General features: G+C 38.5%; 1 protein-coding gene across 1 annotated transcript in view; it reads left to right on the top strand.

The window, feature by feature from the left end:
* LOC137630836 (class A basic helix-loop-helix protein 15-like) overlaps nt 1–17,500 on the top strand; it is a 429,364-nt gene that overhangs the window by 386,208 nt on the left and 25,656 nt on the right. The window contains exon 2 of the mRNA XM_068362382.1: nt 5,197–5,337. Coding sequence (XP_068218483.1) covers nt 5,198–5,337 — 140 coding nt within the window. The 5' untranslated portion in view covers nt 5,197. The remainder of the gene's footprint in view (nt 1–5,196; nt 5,338–17,500) is intronic.

The raw sequence follows: 17,500 nt of genomic DNA on the forward strand, positions 1-17,500 counted from the left end.
AGGTCTCCTTCTACAGGTTCCTCACCCAATGATGGAGATGCTGAATTCTCCAGGAGACTTTGGGCAGCAGCGGAGAAATTTAGAATTCTTCAGGATGACGAGATGGATGACACAGCTCTTGAAACTTTGATCCCTAATTCCTTCAGGGAATTGATGAGTCTTTCCGAGAATGCCTTCCCAGAGAGTGTTCGTCAAGTGAAGGAGGTTCCTGCTTCCTCTAAGCCCCCCCTGAATCGTTTTGTTCAGGGTCTAGAGAAGCAGAAGTTTGACAGATTACCCAAATGGACCCCATCAGAACCCTTAGAATTAGCTCGCCAGGGAGTCAGGAAACGAGCAAAGGAAAGATGTCAGGCCGGACGCATTCCATACCCCACCATTGCTCTAGGCAAGACCAAGAGATACCTGCAGCTGGAAGAAGAGTCTTACGGTCCAGCTCCCACCCCTCTCAACCCCTCCTTTGAGGACGTGTTACCCTCACGAGTGAAGGGTGAACGTGCCTTGGTTGGTATCTCTGTGGAAGAGTGCAAGAGACTGGAAGCCTCCACTAGAAGAATACAGGAGATTGGGAACATGCTGGCCTGGCTGTGGTATGTTTTGACAGCTTTTCTGAAGGAACCTTCTTTCCTCACTACGCATCGACCTCTCTACCTCCAGATAGCCAGGTCTATTGGGCGCTGCCTTGAGGACCAGATGAAAGAGACTACTTTCCACGAGGCTTACCTGTCTGGTAAAAGAAGGGACCATTATCTCATCAGGGCCCCTGCTTCTCTCTCCATACGTCATAAAGATCTACTAAGGGAATCCCAGATGTTTGGACATCACCTTTTTGAACCTGCTATTCTGGAGGATGTTCTCTCTCGGGCCCAACTATCTTCCAAGATGCGGAAGGAAGATATGTTAAATGACTTGTTAAAGAAATCACTTTCATTTAAGCCGCAACAGAAACAGCCCTACCCTCAGAGGGATTCGGGCAAACGCCCTATTCCTCAGCAAGGAGGTCGAGGAAATGATAATAGATATGGGAAGAAGCAGAAGTCCACAGTTGCTGCTTCATCAAATTTCCAAGCCAGGAAACAGGACAAGAAGAAGGACTTTAGGTCCTCACAGAACCCTGTCCCAAAGGGTTTTCAGAAATAGGGGCCAGTTCCTTCACACGAACACGTACAAGTGGGTTGCTGCTTACAACATCATTGGCAGGCTTGGGAGGCCCTGAATTCGGACCCTTGGGTGACCATCGTACTAAGGGAGGGGTACAGGATACCTCTCAAGTCTCAACCACCCTTGACCAGTCATTCGCCACCATCCATCAGTTACTCCGGCAGGTCCGTAAAGCAACAAGCGCTCAGGGAGGAGATGCTTCAGCTGAAGTTCAAAGGGGCCATAGAGCTAGCCCCGCCCAACTCCTGGAGTTTTCACAGCCACATGTTTGTGGTGACGAAAGCTTCAGGAGGGTGGAGACCCATCATCGATCTCTCTATCCTCAACTCCTTCGTAGAGATTACGAAGTTCAAGATGGAGACTCCGAAGACGGTTCTTCTAGCTATAAGGGAAGAGGACTGGTTCTTTACCATCGACCTCCAGGATGCATATCTCCAAGTCCCAATTCATCAGGACTCTCGCCATCTTCTGCGCTTCCGCTGGGGAGAGGAGACTTGGCAGTTCAAGTGTCTCTGCTTCGGACTGGCAACGGCTCCTCAGGTCTTCACCAGGATCATGGCCCCAGTTGCAGCCAAATTCCACCGGATGGGTATTCGGATGTGCCGCTATCTGGACGACTGGCTCTTCCTATCTCCTTCCCTTCAGGAAGCTCTTCGTGTGAAGGAATTGGTCCTGGATCTTTGCAGGACTCTGGGAATAAAGATAAACTACAAGAAGTCTGCTCTCACACCATCTCAACAGACGACTTATTTGGGAATGAAGATTGTATCTCCTCTCTTAAGGGTCTTCCCGTCTCAAGAGAGGAAAGACAACCTCAGGAGAATTATAGAGGAGTTCTTGTTACTTCCGACCCCAAGAGTTTCTCTATGGATGAGCCTTCTAGGCCACCTTGCTTCTCTCACGTTACTAGTTCCCAACGGAAGACGCCGTATGAGGGATCTTCAATTCACATTGAGACAACATTGGGACTGGCAGGACAACACCAAACAAATTCAGTGGACAGCACGCAGTCAGGAGGATCTTCTTTGGTGGTCCCAGGAGATACACTTGAATGCAGGACTGTCTCTCAAAGTCCTCGAACCTACGCTTGTTCTGCATACAGACGCTTCAGACATAGGATGGGGAGCTTCTCTAGAGCAGGAGAGCATTGCTCGTTTATGGACTCCTTCCCAGATCTCCAGGTCCATAAACTGGAGAGAACTCAAGGCAATCAGGGAGGCTCTTCTCCATTTCACTCCTCTGTGTACATCCGAAGTAGTCGCAGTGTATGCAGACAACTCCACCGCGATCTCCTATTTGAAGAAGGAAGGAGGAACAAAGTCCCAACCTCTCAACCTTCTCGCTCAGGAGATCCTCCAGTGGGCAGAGGATCACAACGTTATTCTCCGACCTCAATTCATTCCGGGAAAGAAGAATGTCATTGCGGATGCTCTGAGCAGGGGGGACCAGGTGCTAGGTTCCGAATGGACTCTTTGTCAGGAGGTAGTAGATCGCCTTGTTCACCTTTGGCCAGCAAACATAGACCTGTTTGCAACTGCTTTAAATTTCCGTCTTCCAGCATATTTCAGCCCTCAGACAGATCCTCAATCTGCAGGGGTCGACGCTATGCTTCAAGACTGGAGGGACCTTCAGACTTACGCCTTTCCACCATTAGGGATGATAGACCAGGTCTTACACAAATTTCAGTCATCGCAGAGGTGCACAATGACCCTGGTAGCCCCGTTCTGGCCTCAGAAAGAATGGTTTGCAAGAATCCTAGAACTTTCCATAGACATTCCAAGGAGGTTGCCTGTCAGGTGCGACCTCTTACGCCAACCTCACTTCCACAGGTTCCACCTTCGACCGTCCTCGTTACTTCTAACCGCCTGGAGACTGTCAAGCGTATCGCTAGAGCGAGGGGAGTATCTTCAGCAGTGGCTGAACAGCTCACCAAGGCACGAAGACACTCTACCAATTTGAACTACCAGCGTAAGTGGGTAGTTTATAGAGGTTGGTGTAAGAGGAACCGCCACACCTCTTCTAGACCTACAGTTCCAAAGATTGCGGATTTCCTTCTTTATCTACGGAAGGAGAGAAAGCTTTCAGTGTCGGCCGTTAAAGCTTATAAGTCGGCACTAGCCTCTGTGTTTAGGCTGTCTTTTGGTGAGGTTTTTGAGGACCCTATTCTCTCTGACCTGATCAGATCTTTTGAGATTGAGGTACCCAAGATTTCCATTAGTCCTCCCATGTGGGACTTGAATGTGGTTCTCAAGCTTCTAGCTGGGGCTCCCTTTGAACCTCTCAGGTTAGCTTCTCTACAAGACTTGACTACCAAGACACTTTTCTTGGTTACTTTAGCTACAGCCAAGAGACTGGGAGAGATACAAGCCATCTCTGCTTCTGTAGGAACAAGAGGAAAGGACATGGTCCTTACGTACCTTCCAGAATTCAGAGCCAAGACGGAATCAGAGTCCAACCCTCTTCCTAGAGAGTTTCTTCTTTCCTCTTTAAGTGAAACTGTTGGGCATCTGGAAGAGGAGAGACTGTACTGCCCAGTGAGAACCTTACGCTATTATCTAGCCAGAACCAAGGCTATCCCTCACAGACCCCGGGCTCTCTTCGTCTCCCCTAAACTACAGTCGAAGGCCATGACGAAAAATGCTGTTTCTTTCTTTATCAGGAGACTCATAGCAAATGCTTCTCCCCAATCTTTATCAGGCTGTGCGTCCAAGAAGGGAAGAGGTACCCACAGTCTGAGGGGTTATTCCACGTCTCTTTCTTTTTGGAAGAACTCTTCATTGAAGTCCGTCCTGAATGCTGCTCTATGGAAAGGGAATACAGTTTTTGCTTCCCACTACCTTAGGGACGTGGAGTTGGTGTATGACAACATACGATCTCTCGGTCCAATTGTCGCAGCTGGAGAAATTGTTGGTTAACATCTACTTGGCCTTCTACCCTAAATACTTAGTGTATGTAAGGAAGAATGTAAGGCATGAATGAGATGGGATATGAATAAGGGCTCACTCCGTGCGAATGAAAACCTCGCGTAGGCAGGTTGTATAAATGCATGAGAGGAAGTAAGGTAGTGACGGCCCATCGGGGGCCTACACCTACCTTACTTCAGAGACATATGACTAAACTAACGGACTTAACCGACGTATGCAAGTTGTTGATACAAGGTTAGGAACTTAGTTTAGAATAGGGTAGTTAGTCGACTAGGCGTTAAGACTGACCCAGCCATGACTAAACTTGACTGTTGGGGATCCAGTTCACTGCAACACATGGAGATGTCCTATATCAGTCAAGGTAACTACTCTGAGGTCCTGTCAGGTCTGTTTGTATTCTTTAAAGATTACTTAATTATATCAGCTGTTTATATTTCTACTTATGCCCTCCATCCAGGATAAATGCTGGTAATCGGCTGAATTAAGTTATACAGGTTAAGTGTGAGACAAATGAATTTTTAAATTTAAAATTAATTTTCGAACACTTACCTGTATAACTTAATGGAAGACCCTTCCCACCTCCCCACATTATTATCATAAGCAGCTTTACGACAACATATTCTTAAAGAATGGCTCAATAACCGGTTGGTGGAGGGATGCCCCCCCACCATTGGTGGGGGAGGGATAGAGGACCACGTGACCAACTGTCAATTTTCTAATTGACAAGCAGTTACCTGTTAAACAGTTAAAGCCGTCAGGGCTAAAGATTTTGACGACCGTTCGTTCCAAAAAGTCTGCAGGTATTATGCTTTAGTTTCATTCTTTATCGAGATTTCCTTAATTTTATTAACTCAATCTTAATGAGACTTTTTGGTCCAATTGTCGGTTGGTCACAATCAATGAGGGTAAGATAATTAGTCACCTAATTAGTTATATCTGTTTGGAGCCGACACAGATGTGATCGGCTGAATTAAGTTATACAGGTAAGTGTTCGAAAATTAATTTTAAATTTAAAAATTAATTTTTGACATTTCCTTAAGATTAAAAATTCTTTGTATTTTGCAATGCTTTGAACTATCCATCAATGACTAATCCCTTCCTTTGCTGCCTACAGGATGCGGCAGGTGCCGGGCATAAGCGTCGAGTCCCTGGACGAGGGGACGGCGCCCCCCCACCTGGACCCATCGGCGACTCCTACATCCCTCCAGGCGGCCGTCTACGACTGGCATGAGGATGATGATGAAGATGACTTCATGTAGGTACCTAGATGATTATTATTATTATTATTATTATTATTATTATTATTAGAGAGAGAGAGAGAGAGAGAGAGAGAGAGAGAGAGAGAGAGAGACTTTTAATCAAATGTATATTTGAACATGAAACAATAACTGACAAGGTCGATTAATATTACTTATGATGATTTAATTCTCTATGTTTTTATCCCTAATTAATTTTTTATTTTATTTTTTTTTTTTTTTTGCATATACTACCACGTTTTTTTTCCAATTCATTTTAATGTATAAGCATTTTCCTTTGGTTGGCAAAATAAGGTTATCCCGGATATCCTCCCCACGATATGAATAATAATAACTGGATTAACTAAGAGGAAAATGATGCCTTCTCCTTAAGCTGGTGGCTGCGTTCAATGGCCCCCCGCAAGTTGCGCAGACAATGATTTGAGTTGCACAGGCACTGTGTTTCAAGTTGCACAGCCACATATTAAAGTTGCACAGGCACTTATTTGAGTTACACAGGCACTCAGTAAGGCTACACAGGCTGTGATCCAAGTTGCACGGACAATGACTTACGTTTCACAAACACTGTGCTTCAAGTTGCACAGCCACATATTATAGGTGCACAGGCACTTATTCAAGTTGCACAGAAACTGTTATATGTGTGGGTGATATAGTGAGGGTGGGGTCCCCAGAGTGCTTCCTGTTTAAGATATTTTAGTAATTCCATTTTAATTATTTCTAACATAATTCGTTGTTATAGTTCAAGATAGTTTTAGTTTTCCCATTCCCATTCTTACGACTGTTTTGAGTAATGGTCTTGAATTTGCCTTCATTCATGATGGAAATAATTATAGTTTTCTTGTACACACACACATTATATATATATATATATATATATATATATATATATATATATATATATGTATGTATATATATATAAAATATATATATATATGTATGTATATATATAAGATATATATATATATATATATATATATATATATATATATGTTACAGTTAATATCTAAATCTAGGCAATTTGTAAAGTGACTGAACTTTTCAGGCAATATGTGAATTGCCTGGTTCACCCAGTCAATTTACAAATCAGCTAAAAATTGCAGACAATTTATAAATTGACTAAAATTCTAATGGATTTTCTTGGCATATTGACTGAAATGAACCCCGGTATGGATATTCGGTCAGTTTACCTACTGAAACCTTGTGCTGTTGTCTGGTTAGATTCTTATTGTGCATGTGTGAAAGACCATCGCTAACACAGAAAGTATGGGCGTGTTCTGAGGAAGTATTTTTTTTTTTTTTTTTTTTTGACGAAAAGTTTACCCTTGGTTTACCATGAAACATTAACAAGTCCGGCCAAACAAGTTTAAGTTCCGAATGTCAAATGTTGTAAATTTACTACCATTCTTGCTTTAAAGAATTTGAGGTGGCCCACACATTAAAAATGTGTCCATTTGTTGGAATGCATCATCAGCGGCCATTTTGGAAGTTAAGGGGCAAAATAAGCAATATTTTTTTAAGTGATTTTGATACAACATTATCCACTTATATTTACCTTTCATACAAGACTGCATGTCAACAACATCCACCTGATTTGACAAAACTGGTCGTAAATCTTTTCCGTTTCTTTTGACATTGAACACAAAGATTTGAACAGTCCTACAATATCTGTAGTAACATTTGCATAACTTAATAAAACCCTGACTATTTTATCTCTTCCACCATTGCCACCTTAAAATTTCATTCAAAAAAATACCCTCTCACAGAGGTGGTTTCTGAACTGTATGAGAATCTGTAAGTAGATGACTGGCTATCGGGGGCTGGTAGTTCCGCAGAAGCAGATTTGAGATTTGAAGAAGCCTATGGTATCCTGCAGGAGGCTGGTATGTCATTGTCAAAGTATGTTTTCTTGTGTTAAACTTATCATCAATTTGCACAAAATAAATCGGTTCTTGACTTCTATCATTTCGTCTTTTCAACGTCACCACACTAAAGAACATCATAATTTCCAAGGATGTAATACTGCCGATTCAATTTATTTTTTTTGCAGATGATGCTACTTTGAGTTCCTCTATCCGACTCTAGTATTCAATTTTAAGCAGCAGTAATGAATTTGAATCCGAGTATTACTTCATCAACTACTTTTCGTCAAAAAAAAATTCTTCCTCAGAACACGCCATACTTTCTGTGTTAGCAATGGTCTTTCACACATGCACAATAATAAACTACCCAGACAACAGCACACAAAGTTCTAGTAGGTAAACTGACCGAATCTCCATACCGGGGTTCATTTCAGTCAATATGCCAAGAAAATCCATTAGAATTTTAGTCAACTTATAAATTGTCTGCAATTTTTAGCTGATTTGTAAATTGACTGGGTGAACCAGACAATTCACATATTGCCTGAAAAGTTCAGTCACTTTACAAATTGCCTGGATTTAGATATTGACTGTAACATATATATATATATATATATATATATATATATATATATATATATATATATATATATATATATATATATATATTCCTGCCGCTCTTCTATGGGGCGCATGACCACAACCCACCAGGACTTTCTTGCAAGAGGTTTTTTCTGTTTTTTCCCCTTATGAAAAAAATGGTTATTGATACTTAAGCATTATATTATTAGGAGGTGCTTTTATGATTTAAGCTAAAAATAATTCAATCCCAACCATCTCTTACTCGGCTTTTTTTTCATTTCAAATTCAATTTTAAAGTGACTTTGTTGATTGCAAGCGGACTACAACCGGTTACGTACCTGCTTGTAAAAATAGGGCGTGAATGGTAACTTTTAAATGGGACCTTTAAGTATCTTGCGGCGTATGGGTGACTTGGTACCACCGTTCTTAAAATACATGCCCATTTCTGCCTTTAATTGATACACTAATAGTCTAATGTTACTGCTTATCTGAAGGGAATTTCCCTCTGGGTCCTCTCTGTTACTGCTTATCGGAAGGAGGGTCTCTCTGGTTCCTGTCACTAACTTGCCCTTGACATTCTACAGTTCCCTTTGTCTCTTCATGTTCTTTTTAATGATTCAACCCTTGCCATTTCGTTGGCCTCCTGCTTATTTAAAAGGTTTAAATTATTAAAAGGTTTAAAGGCCGGTCATGAATAGCAGGTGTAAGGGCCAGTGACATTGCCTCCATCCAGCAGGACAATGCCCTAGAGACTGACCATGTATACATATGATCAGCGCCCAAGTCCCCTCTCCACCCAAGCTATGATCAAGGAGGGACAATCAATGGCTGCTGATGACTCAGCAGATAGTCCTATAGGCTCCCTCAAAACCCCCATCCTTAGCTCACAAGGATGGTGAGGTTACAGCACCCAAAGAAACTATAGAGTTTGAGCGGGACTCGAACCCCAGTCTGGCATTCACTAGTTAGGGACGTTATCACATCGTTCTATTGTTTTCTCTTCATCGATTATCTTTTGATATTATTCGTATATAGTTATAATTGAGTTTCGTCTAAGATGAAAATTACTCCCAAACCTAAATCTAAAACGTTTAAAAAGCTTCCAGAAGAATAAAATTACTTCCAGATATTTGCTCAGAGACATTCTCCTCACCTGTCAAATTATTTGATTTTTTTTTGATTGATGAAAATGTAAGAATTAAAAACCAGAAGAAAAAAATCCAAGCCTCTTTGCGCTGTTAATAACCACATATTTTGCGTTTGTGCTGTTAATAACAATATATTTTGCGTTTGCGCTGTTAACAACACACGTTTGGTGTTTGCGCTGTTAATAATACAACATATTTTGCGTTTGCCCTGTTGATAACAACATATTTTGCGTTTGCGCTGTTGATAACAACATATTTTGCGTTTGCGCTGTTAATAACAACATATTTTGCGTTTGCGCTGTTAATAATACAACATATTTTGCGTTCGCGCTGTTAACAACACACGTTTGGCGTTTGCGCTGTTAATAATACAACATATTTTGCGTTTGCGCTGTTAATAACACAACATATTTCGCGAACGCACATGTTAGAAGCAACATATATAGCAACTCCTTAACACTTAAAATGAAAATTAACACGCATTCATCTTCCCTTGGTCGAAACGTCTTATCAAACTTGATCATTATGAAAACTACACACTTATAAAAAAAAAAAAAACCGTAATTTTAATCGGAAATTATTCGTTAAAAAAAATACTGTTCACAGCCGTATTTCAGTAAAATAGAGGCGATTGTAAATTTTAACCCTAATTTGTTATTATCTTTAAAGGGTTGGTGACCGTAGTATCAGTAATGTCACTCCTTTACGTCAATATATCCGTTTTTAAAACAGTAAATGCCTGGCAACGTTTATTCCAGGATTTTTTTTCCCTTTTATTATTATTATTATTATTATTATTATTATTATTATTATTATTATTATTAAGCGGAAAGTTTTTAACAGTATAGATATAGATACAAGAACACAACCTTAGAATACTCTTCTGAAATACGAAGTAGAAGTTGAATGTGAGACTCGCCGTGAGCTTCGTGTCCAGACACATAGACAACCCCAAGCATAAGGAGTTGAGACACTCTCTTCCTCCAAGAAACTCGAGACGATAAAGTTAAGAACAAGGAAGTTAAGAAAGGAAATGAAAGTCATTTAAAGTTGTTCAATAAAATTTCCAATGAGAGAGAGAGAGAGAGAGAGAGAGAGAGAGAGAGAGAGAGAGAGAGAGAGAGAGAGCGAGAGCGAGAGAGCATGATGTTTGGGTCATCTCCAATCCTGTAATAACATAAATGCGAACATCATAACACAGACAGTGGCAGTGCTACACTGTTAAAAATCTTCCGTAAATAACTATAAAAATCCTGAAATAAATGTTGCCAGGCATTTACAGTTTTAAAAACGGATATATTGACGTTAAGGACTGATATTACGGTCACCTATCAGTGAATATATTAACAAAGTAGGGTAAAAATTACGGTCGTCTGTACTTTACTGAAATACGGCTGAGAACAGTATATTTTTACGGATATTTTTTAGATTCAGTAGATAGACAAGTAGACTCCCCCCCAAAAAAAACCGTCCTTAGCTCTCAAGGTTGGTGAGGTTGCAGCGACTAAAGAAACTAACGAGTTTGAGCCGGACTCGAACCCCAGTCTGGCGTTCACCAGTTACGGATGTTACCACATGCGTACCAACATTCCCCAGCCTGAAGAGATACCATTGGGGGAAGGCCCCCTACAGTGTGCCTTACCTGATTTACAATGGGCACTACATAAATGTATATGCCATTGTCTACCTATATCCATTCCCCTTTGGCCTCCACCCTTAGCTTTACAACTTCTTCTGCGTTTATATTAATCATTTTTTTAGTTCTTTCAAGAAGACATTCATTATAAGCTCATTATTAGTCTAAAAAGCTGTTACATAACAGCCCCTATATAATAAAGAGCAAGTGTCTTTTATATATATATATATATATATATATATATATATATATATATATATATATATATATATATATATATATATATATCATCTCTCCTCTCCCCGTCCTCAGGTAGGGGGAAGGAAGTAGTCATATATTGGTTAGAGGTTAGAGGGAGAGGGTGCTTTTAATAATAATAATAATGATAATTATTTCAATAATAATAATAATCATAGCATGCATATATATCTAAATATTTAGGCCCCATTTTTGACGGGTTGCTTATACTAGTATTAAAAATAATAATCATCTTCCGAGAGAAATGTATCTCGCCACAGCAAATCATCTTGTATTTCCTTATGACGGGTCGCGTATACTAGTATTGGAAAAAGAATAATTTTTGTCTATTCCCACTTAACTGAGTTCAGTATTAAAGTCACACATTTCTTGGGCCCCCCTCACTGGGCCACTCGAATTAACCGAACTCTCTTTTAACTGGGTTGGCGACGTCATTAGATTACAGGTGTCATATCTGGGCCAGGTTCCCGAGAGACGGTGAAGACTCGGAAAATCTTAAAATGTTCCTTTAATCTTTGACTTTCCGCCCTCAACACGTCTCCTCTTCTCTCATTACTAATGCTAAAAATTCTTTTTCTCATGTCTTTCTCCTCATTTTCTTCCTATTTCTTGTTTCTCATTTTCTTTCTATTTCTCGTTTTTTCATTTTCTTCGTCCTATTCTTATGCCTTTCTTCACCTCATTTTCTCGTTTTCTATCCTGTTTTTTTCTCTTTCTCTCACTTTTCTCTCCTACTCTTCCTTCGTTTTTCTTCACCTTTCTCTCGTTTTCCTCTTACTATATTTTCTTCACTTTCCCCTCCTACTACTTTGATTTTCTTCCTTTTTCTCGTTTATATCCAATTATTTCCCCTTCCTCTCTTTCCTCTCCTACTTTTCATTCGTTTTAATTCACCTTACTTTTCTCGTTTTCATCTTATTACTCACTTTCTCTTCTTACTCCTTCGCTTTTTCTTTTACTTTCTCGTTTTTATCCTATTCCTCTCTTTTTTTAGAGTAACATTTCAACATTTCGTCCTTTGTTGTTCCTCTTCTTCCTTTCAGTTTCCTTTCTTCTCATCTTCTCTGTTCTCCTCTGCATTCAAACATCTCTTTTCTGATAAGTTTCTTTAAATTTTTTCCTTATTTTTTTTTTCGTCTTTCAGCTTTCCAAATCTAAACTGAATTATTTGATTACCATTATAAAATGGAGCCAAAATTTAATACCTTCATAAATAAAGTTTCCATTCTCAAAAAAATATATTTTTACAGAATCGTCTTTTTCCATAGAATTGTATTGATTATTGTTCTTGTTTTTTGTAGTAATGGTGAATTTTGTTTTTTCATAAGATGTTTTTTTTTTCTTTTTTCATCCGCTGTGATTTACAGGTGTTTTTTTAAGAAAAGGCTTTCTCCATTCTACATCCCGAAGTAGTAAAAAAATTAAGGCTGTATTTGAAATAAACCGGATTTCGTTTCAACTTCTGTTTTACTTAACTGTATCAAATAATTATGCATCTAATATTCACATTTTACTATCGTATAATTAAAAACGGTGAATTATAATATCATGCATTGTTTACATTCAGATCAGCTGATTTGACCCTAACCCCTCTCCCCTCCGGGTACACCCCCTCCACATCAACTCCCCCTACCTAGATCCTTCCTTCCCCTTCCTCCCCAAGGGGAAAGAGGCGGCTTAAGTTGAGCCACGAGTAAATCAAGTTTCTCTCCTCAACCTGGACTAATGGAAGAAAAGGAAAGCAGATATCTCTCTCTCTCTCTCTCTCTTTCTCTCTCTCTCTCTCTCTCTCTCTCTCTCTCTCTCTTTCTCTTTCTCTCTTCTCTCTCTCTCTCTCTCTCTCTCTCTCACTGTTAGGAAGCACAATTTCCTTTCTCACTCACTATGTTAAGAGGAACACTCTCTCTCTCTCTCTCTCTCTCTCTCTCTCTCTGTTAGGAAGGACAATTTCTCTCTCTCTCTCTCTCTCTCTCTCTCTCTCTCTCTCTCTTACTATGTTAAGAGGAACTTCCCCCACCCTCTCTCTCTCTCTCTCTCTCTCTCCTCTCTCTCTCTCACTGTCAGGAAGGACAATTTCCTCTCTCTCTCTTACTCTCACTGTGTTAAGAGGAACTCCCCCTCTCTCTCTCTCTCTCTCTCTCTCTCTCTCTCTCTCTCTCTCTCTCAATATGCTTCCCACTAAAAGACTAAACGTCTGCATTTGAAATGAGGGACACCCGAGCAGAAACCCCAAAAGCAAAGCTTTGTTGGAGAATGTAAATATTTGAGGAGAAATTTTGGCCCGAGTGATACTCCCTGAATTTCTTTCACGTAATCTGAAAGAAGAGCTGGGTTCCAAAATTGGCACCGCTTACGTGGAAAGGGTGCGTTCTCAAAAAAAAAAAAAAAAAAAAAAAAGTAATAATAATAATAATAATGCAATAGACCTTTAAAACATTTAAAATGATAATAATAATAATAATAATAATAATAATAATAATAATAATGCAATAGACCTTTAAAACATTTAAAATAATAATAATAATAATAATAATAATAATAATAATAATAATGATAATAATAATAATCCAATGGACCTTTAAAACATTAGATTTTTACACAAACCGTCTTACCTTTTATATATATTTGAAAATCTTAAATTTCATTTTTTATTTTTAAACCCATCTTATTTTTTTTTTCAAACCATCTTAACTTTTGTTTATCTGGAAAAAAAATCAATTGGATTATCAAAAAAAAAAAAAAAAACCGTCTTACCTTTTATATATAGGCCTACTTGAAAACCATCTTAAATTTTATTTTTTATTTTTTAAAACCATCTTTTTTTAATTTTTAAAACCATCTTAACTTTTTGTATATTTGGATTAAATTCTTTCTAACCTTGATTGTTTTGTTGGAGTTTATTGAAATTATTTGGTTGTTGATCTATCCATCATTTATTTATTTTCTTTTGTATTTTTACTTTTTCTTTATTACTCAATATCCTTAGAAGCTTGTTCCCTCCTTTATTTGTTATTCTCTTCTCTGATTTTGATTTTTTCTCTATCAGTTATTATTATTATTATTATTATTATTATTATTATTATTATTATTATTACTAGCTAGGCCACAAGCCTAGTTGGAAAAGCAGGATGCTATAAGCCCGAGGGTTCCAACATGGAAAATAGCCCAGTGAGGAAAGGAAACAAGGAAAAATAAAATATTTTAAGAACAGTAACAACATTTAAATAAATATTTCCTATATAAACAATAAAACTTTATCAAAACAAGAGGAAGAGAAATAAGATAGAATAGTGTGCCCAAGTGTATACTCTCAAGCAATAGAACTCTAACCCAAGACAGTAGAAGGCCATCTGGATTGTTTGCAACAACGAGCGACAAAACTCCAAACTATTTATGTCTAGAAGTCTTTTTGCTTTCTTCTGTGTCCCCTTACCTTGACCAAACCGAGGATCAGGCCCTTAATTACCTAAAACTGCAGTAAGTCATTTAAAGGTTTAAAAGCCACTCATTAATGGGAGAGGCAAGGGAAAGTGACAGTCATATCAAGCAGGACAATGCCCTAGAGACTGGCCATTTATAAATATGATCAGCGCCCATGGCCCCCTCTCCATTCAAGCTAGGACCAGGGAGGGCCAGGCAATAGCTTCTGATGACTCAGCAGATAGACCTATAGGCTCCCCCAAACCCCCATCCTTAGCTCACAAGGATAGTGAGGTTGCAGCTACCAAAGAAACTAACGAGTTTAAGCGATTCTCAAACCCCAGTCTGCCAATCACCAGTCAGGGACGCTACCACATCGGCCACCACATTGGCTAAGTTTTCTACACGAAAATATGAAACAAGGAAGAAGGCAAAGATATTCACATTCTGCATCATTTGCAATTATTTCCTCTTCTTCCTTCGACCTTGTTAGTCCCACTGCATAACAGAGTCCGACACTCGAGTTGACTTTCTCCATCTATTTTTAATCCTTGCATCTTCTTCCGCAAGTACTGCCTCACCCATATTCCTCCTCTCTACATCTGTCCTTCCAGTCTGCTTTTTCATTGTTTAAAAAGTCTAAATTACCGTGTTTTTACTGTGTATATTCAGGACATTATTATTATTATTATTACTTGCTAAACACAGCCCTAGTTGGAAAAGCAGGATGCTATAAGCTTATGGGCTCCAAAGGGGAAAATAGCCCAGTGAGGAAAGGAAAGAAGGAAAAGTAAGATATTCTAAGAACAGCAACAACATTAAAATAAATATTTCCCATATAAACTATAAAAAATTAACAAAACAAAAGGAAAAGAAATAAGATAGTATAGTGTGCTCGAATGTACCCCAAAGTAAGAGAACTCTAACCCAAGACAGTGGAAGACCTTGGTCCAGAGGCTATGGCACTACCCAAGGTTAGAGAACTATGGTGATTTTGGAGTGTCCTCCTAGAAGAGCTGCTTACCATAGCTAAAGAGTCTCTTCTACCCTTGCCAAGAGGAAAGTCGCCACTCAACAATTACAGTATAGTAGTTAACCCCTTGGGTGAAGAAGAATTGTTTGGTAATCAAGGGTTGCAAGGTGTATGAGGAAAGTCTGTAAATAACAGGCCAGACTATTCGGTGTATGTGTAGAAAAAGGGAAACTTAACCGTAACCAAAAAGAAGAATCCAATGTAGTACTGTCTGGCCAGTCAAAGGACCCGATAACTCTCTGGCGGTAGTATCTCAACCGGAGACTAGAGGATATTTATGAAAAGCATAGTAAAAAGTCCATTGATTCTTGAGAGATGTTAAGCATTGCTGTTTTATTTTACAAAATAAATGGTTATTGTTAATGACATTATTCTTACCCGGCATTCGCTGGAATCATTTTGGAATTTTTTAAAATGTTCATTAATTTCTAGGACATTTAATTCATCACACTCTCAATAACAATAGATATCAATTTTCCAAGAAAAAAATATTTTAATTAAGAAATGAAATAGACAAATAAAAAATTATTTTTAATTAGAAATTAAAATAATTGAAAATTAAAATAATGTAAATAACGGTAATTTGAGCTAAAGAAAAAATCAATGTATAAACCGAGTGGGGACCGAGGGGGGGGAGGTTGTTGTATCCCTTCGTCTCTAAAACACGGGCTGTTCAAGACCTTAAAAGGTCATATTTATTTATCTATTTTAATGTTACTGTCCTTAAAATATTTTATTTTTCCTTGTTTCCTTTCCTTACTGGACTATTTTCCCTGTTGGAGCCCCTGTGCTAATGGCATTCTGCTTTTCCATTTAGGGTTGTAGCTTAATAATAATAATAATAATAATAATAATAATAATAACAATAATAATAATAATTATCATCATCATCATCATCTAGCAGTTGAATCGTTGGAACTTCAGCAGTTCAACTTGCAGTAAATGTTTTCATGATGAATAGGTTGATATAATTCTCTCTTCGTAGTTTATATATGACAAATTTATTTTAACGTTGTTACTGGTTTTGGAGATATTTTTTCAGTTTTTATTCAATACTTATCATCATCATCTCCCCCGCCTATTGACGCAAAGGGCCTCGGTTAGATTTCGCGTCTTCTCACTTAAGTGTTTATTTATTTCCTTATTCCATTTCCTCACTGGGCCATATTCCCTGTTGGAGTCCTTGGGCTTGTAGCAACATGTTTTTCAAATTAGGTTGTAGCTTACCTAATAATAATAATAATAATAATAATAATAATAATAATAATAATGATAATAATAAAATGTATCGACAAACTAAAATATAATTTTATATTGGACCGAGAAATAGATATTCTTTTTAGGTTGTGGTGGCCGATGTGGTAACTGGTGATCGACAGACTGGGGGTCTCGCTCAATCTAGTTAGTTTCTTTGGACGTTGCAACCTCACCATCCTTGTGAGCTAAGGAAGGGGGTTTGGGAGAAGCCTAAAGGACTATCTGTTGAGAGTCATCAGCAGCCATTGCCTGGCTTTCCTTGGTCCTAACTTTGATGGAGAGGGGGCTTGGGCGCTGATCATATTATGGTCCGTCTCTCTAGGGCATTGTCACTGTCCCCTGCCTCTGCCTTTCACGACCGGCCTTTAAGTGGCTCTGTGCCATTCTCCCTGTGTATATAAGGAGGCTCACTGGAATTGCATTGCAACACGGTAATAATAGAACTGGAATTCCGATAATTACATTCTGGAATGATCCTGCGTCAGTGATCGTCTTGTCCTCCAAAACTGATTAACTGGATTACAGGGGGCTTCGTCTGAACATCCGGAGAATTTAAAATTCTGCTCTAAACATTTACCGTACTGATATATGCATTTAGACATTCTTATTAATATTGTACGCGACCCGCCAAAAAAGACTACTAAATATTTAACCCTTCCCACCGCCTCCCCCAACTACTCCCTCACCACGGTACCCGAGGGACGCGGAGAGATTAAGTAGTCAAACGTTTGGCAATGCTGTTCAGCGTGTCAGGGTATGTATGTATGTATATATATATATATATATATATATATATATATATATATATATATATTAAATTATATATATACATATATAAATTAAATATATATATATATATACATATATAAATTAAATATATATATATACATATATATATAATTTAAAATATATATATATATATATATATATATATATATATATATATATACTTACATATACATATATATTATA

The sequence above is a fragment of the Palaemon carinicauda genome, chromosome 39, assembly GCF_036898095.1.
Source record: "Palaemon carinicauda isolate YSFRI2023 chromosome 39, ASM3689809v2, whole genome shotgun sequence".
NCBI lineage: Eukaryota > Metazoa > Arthropoda > Malacostraca > Decapoda > Palaemonidae > Palaemon > Palaemon carinicauda.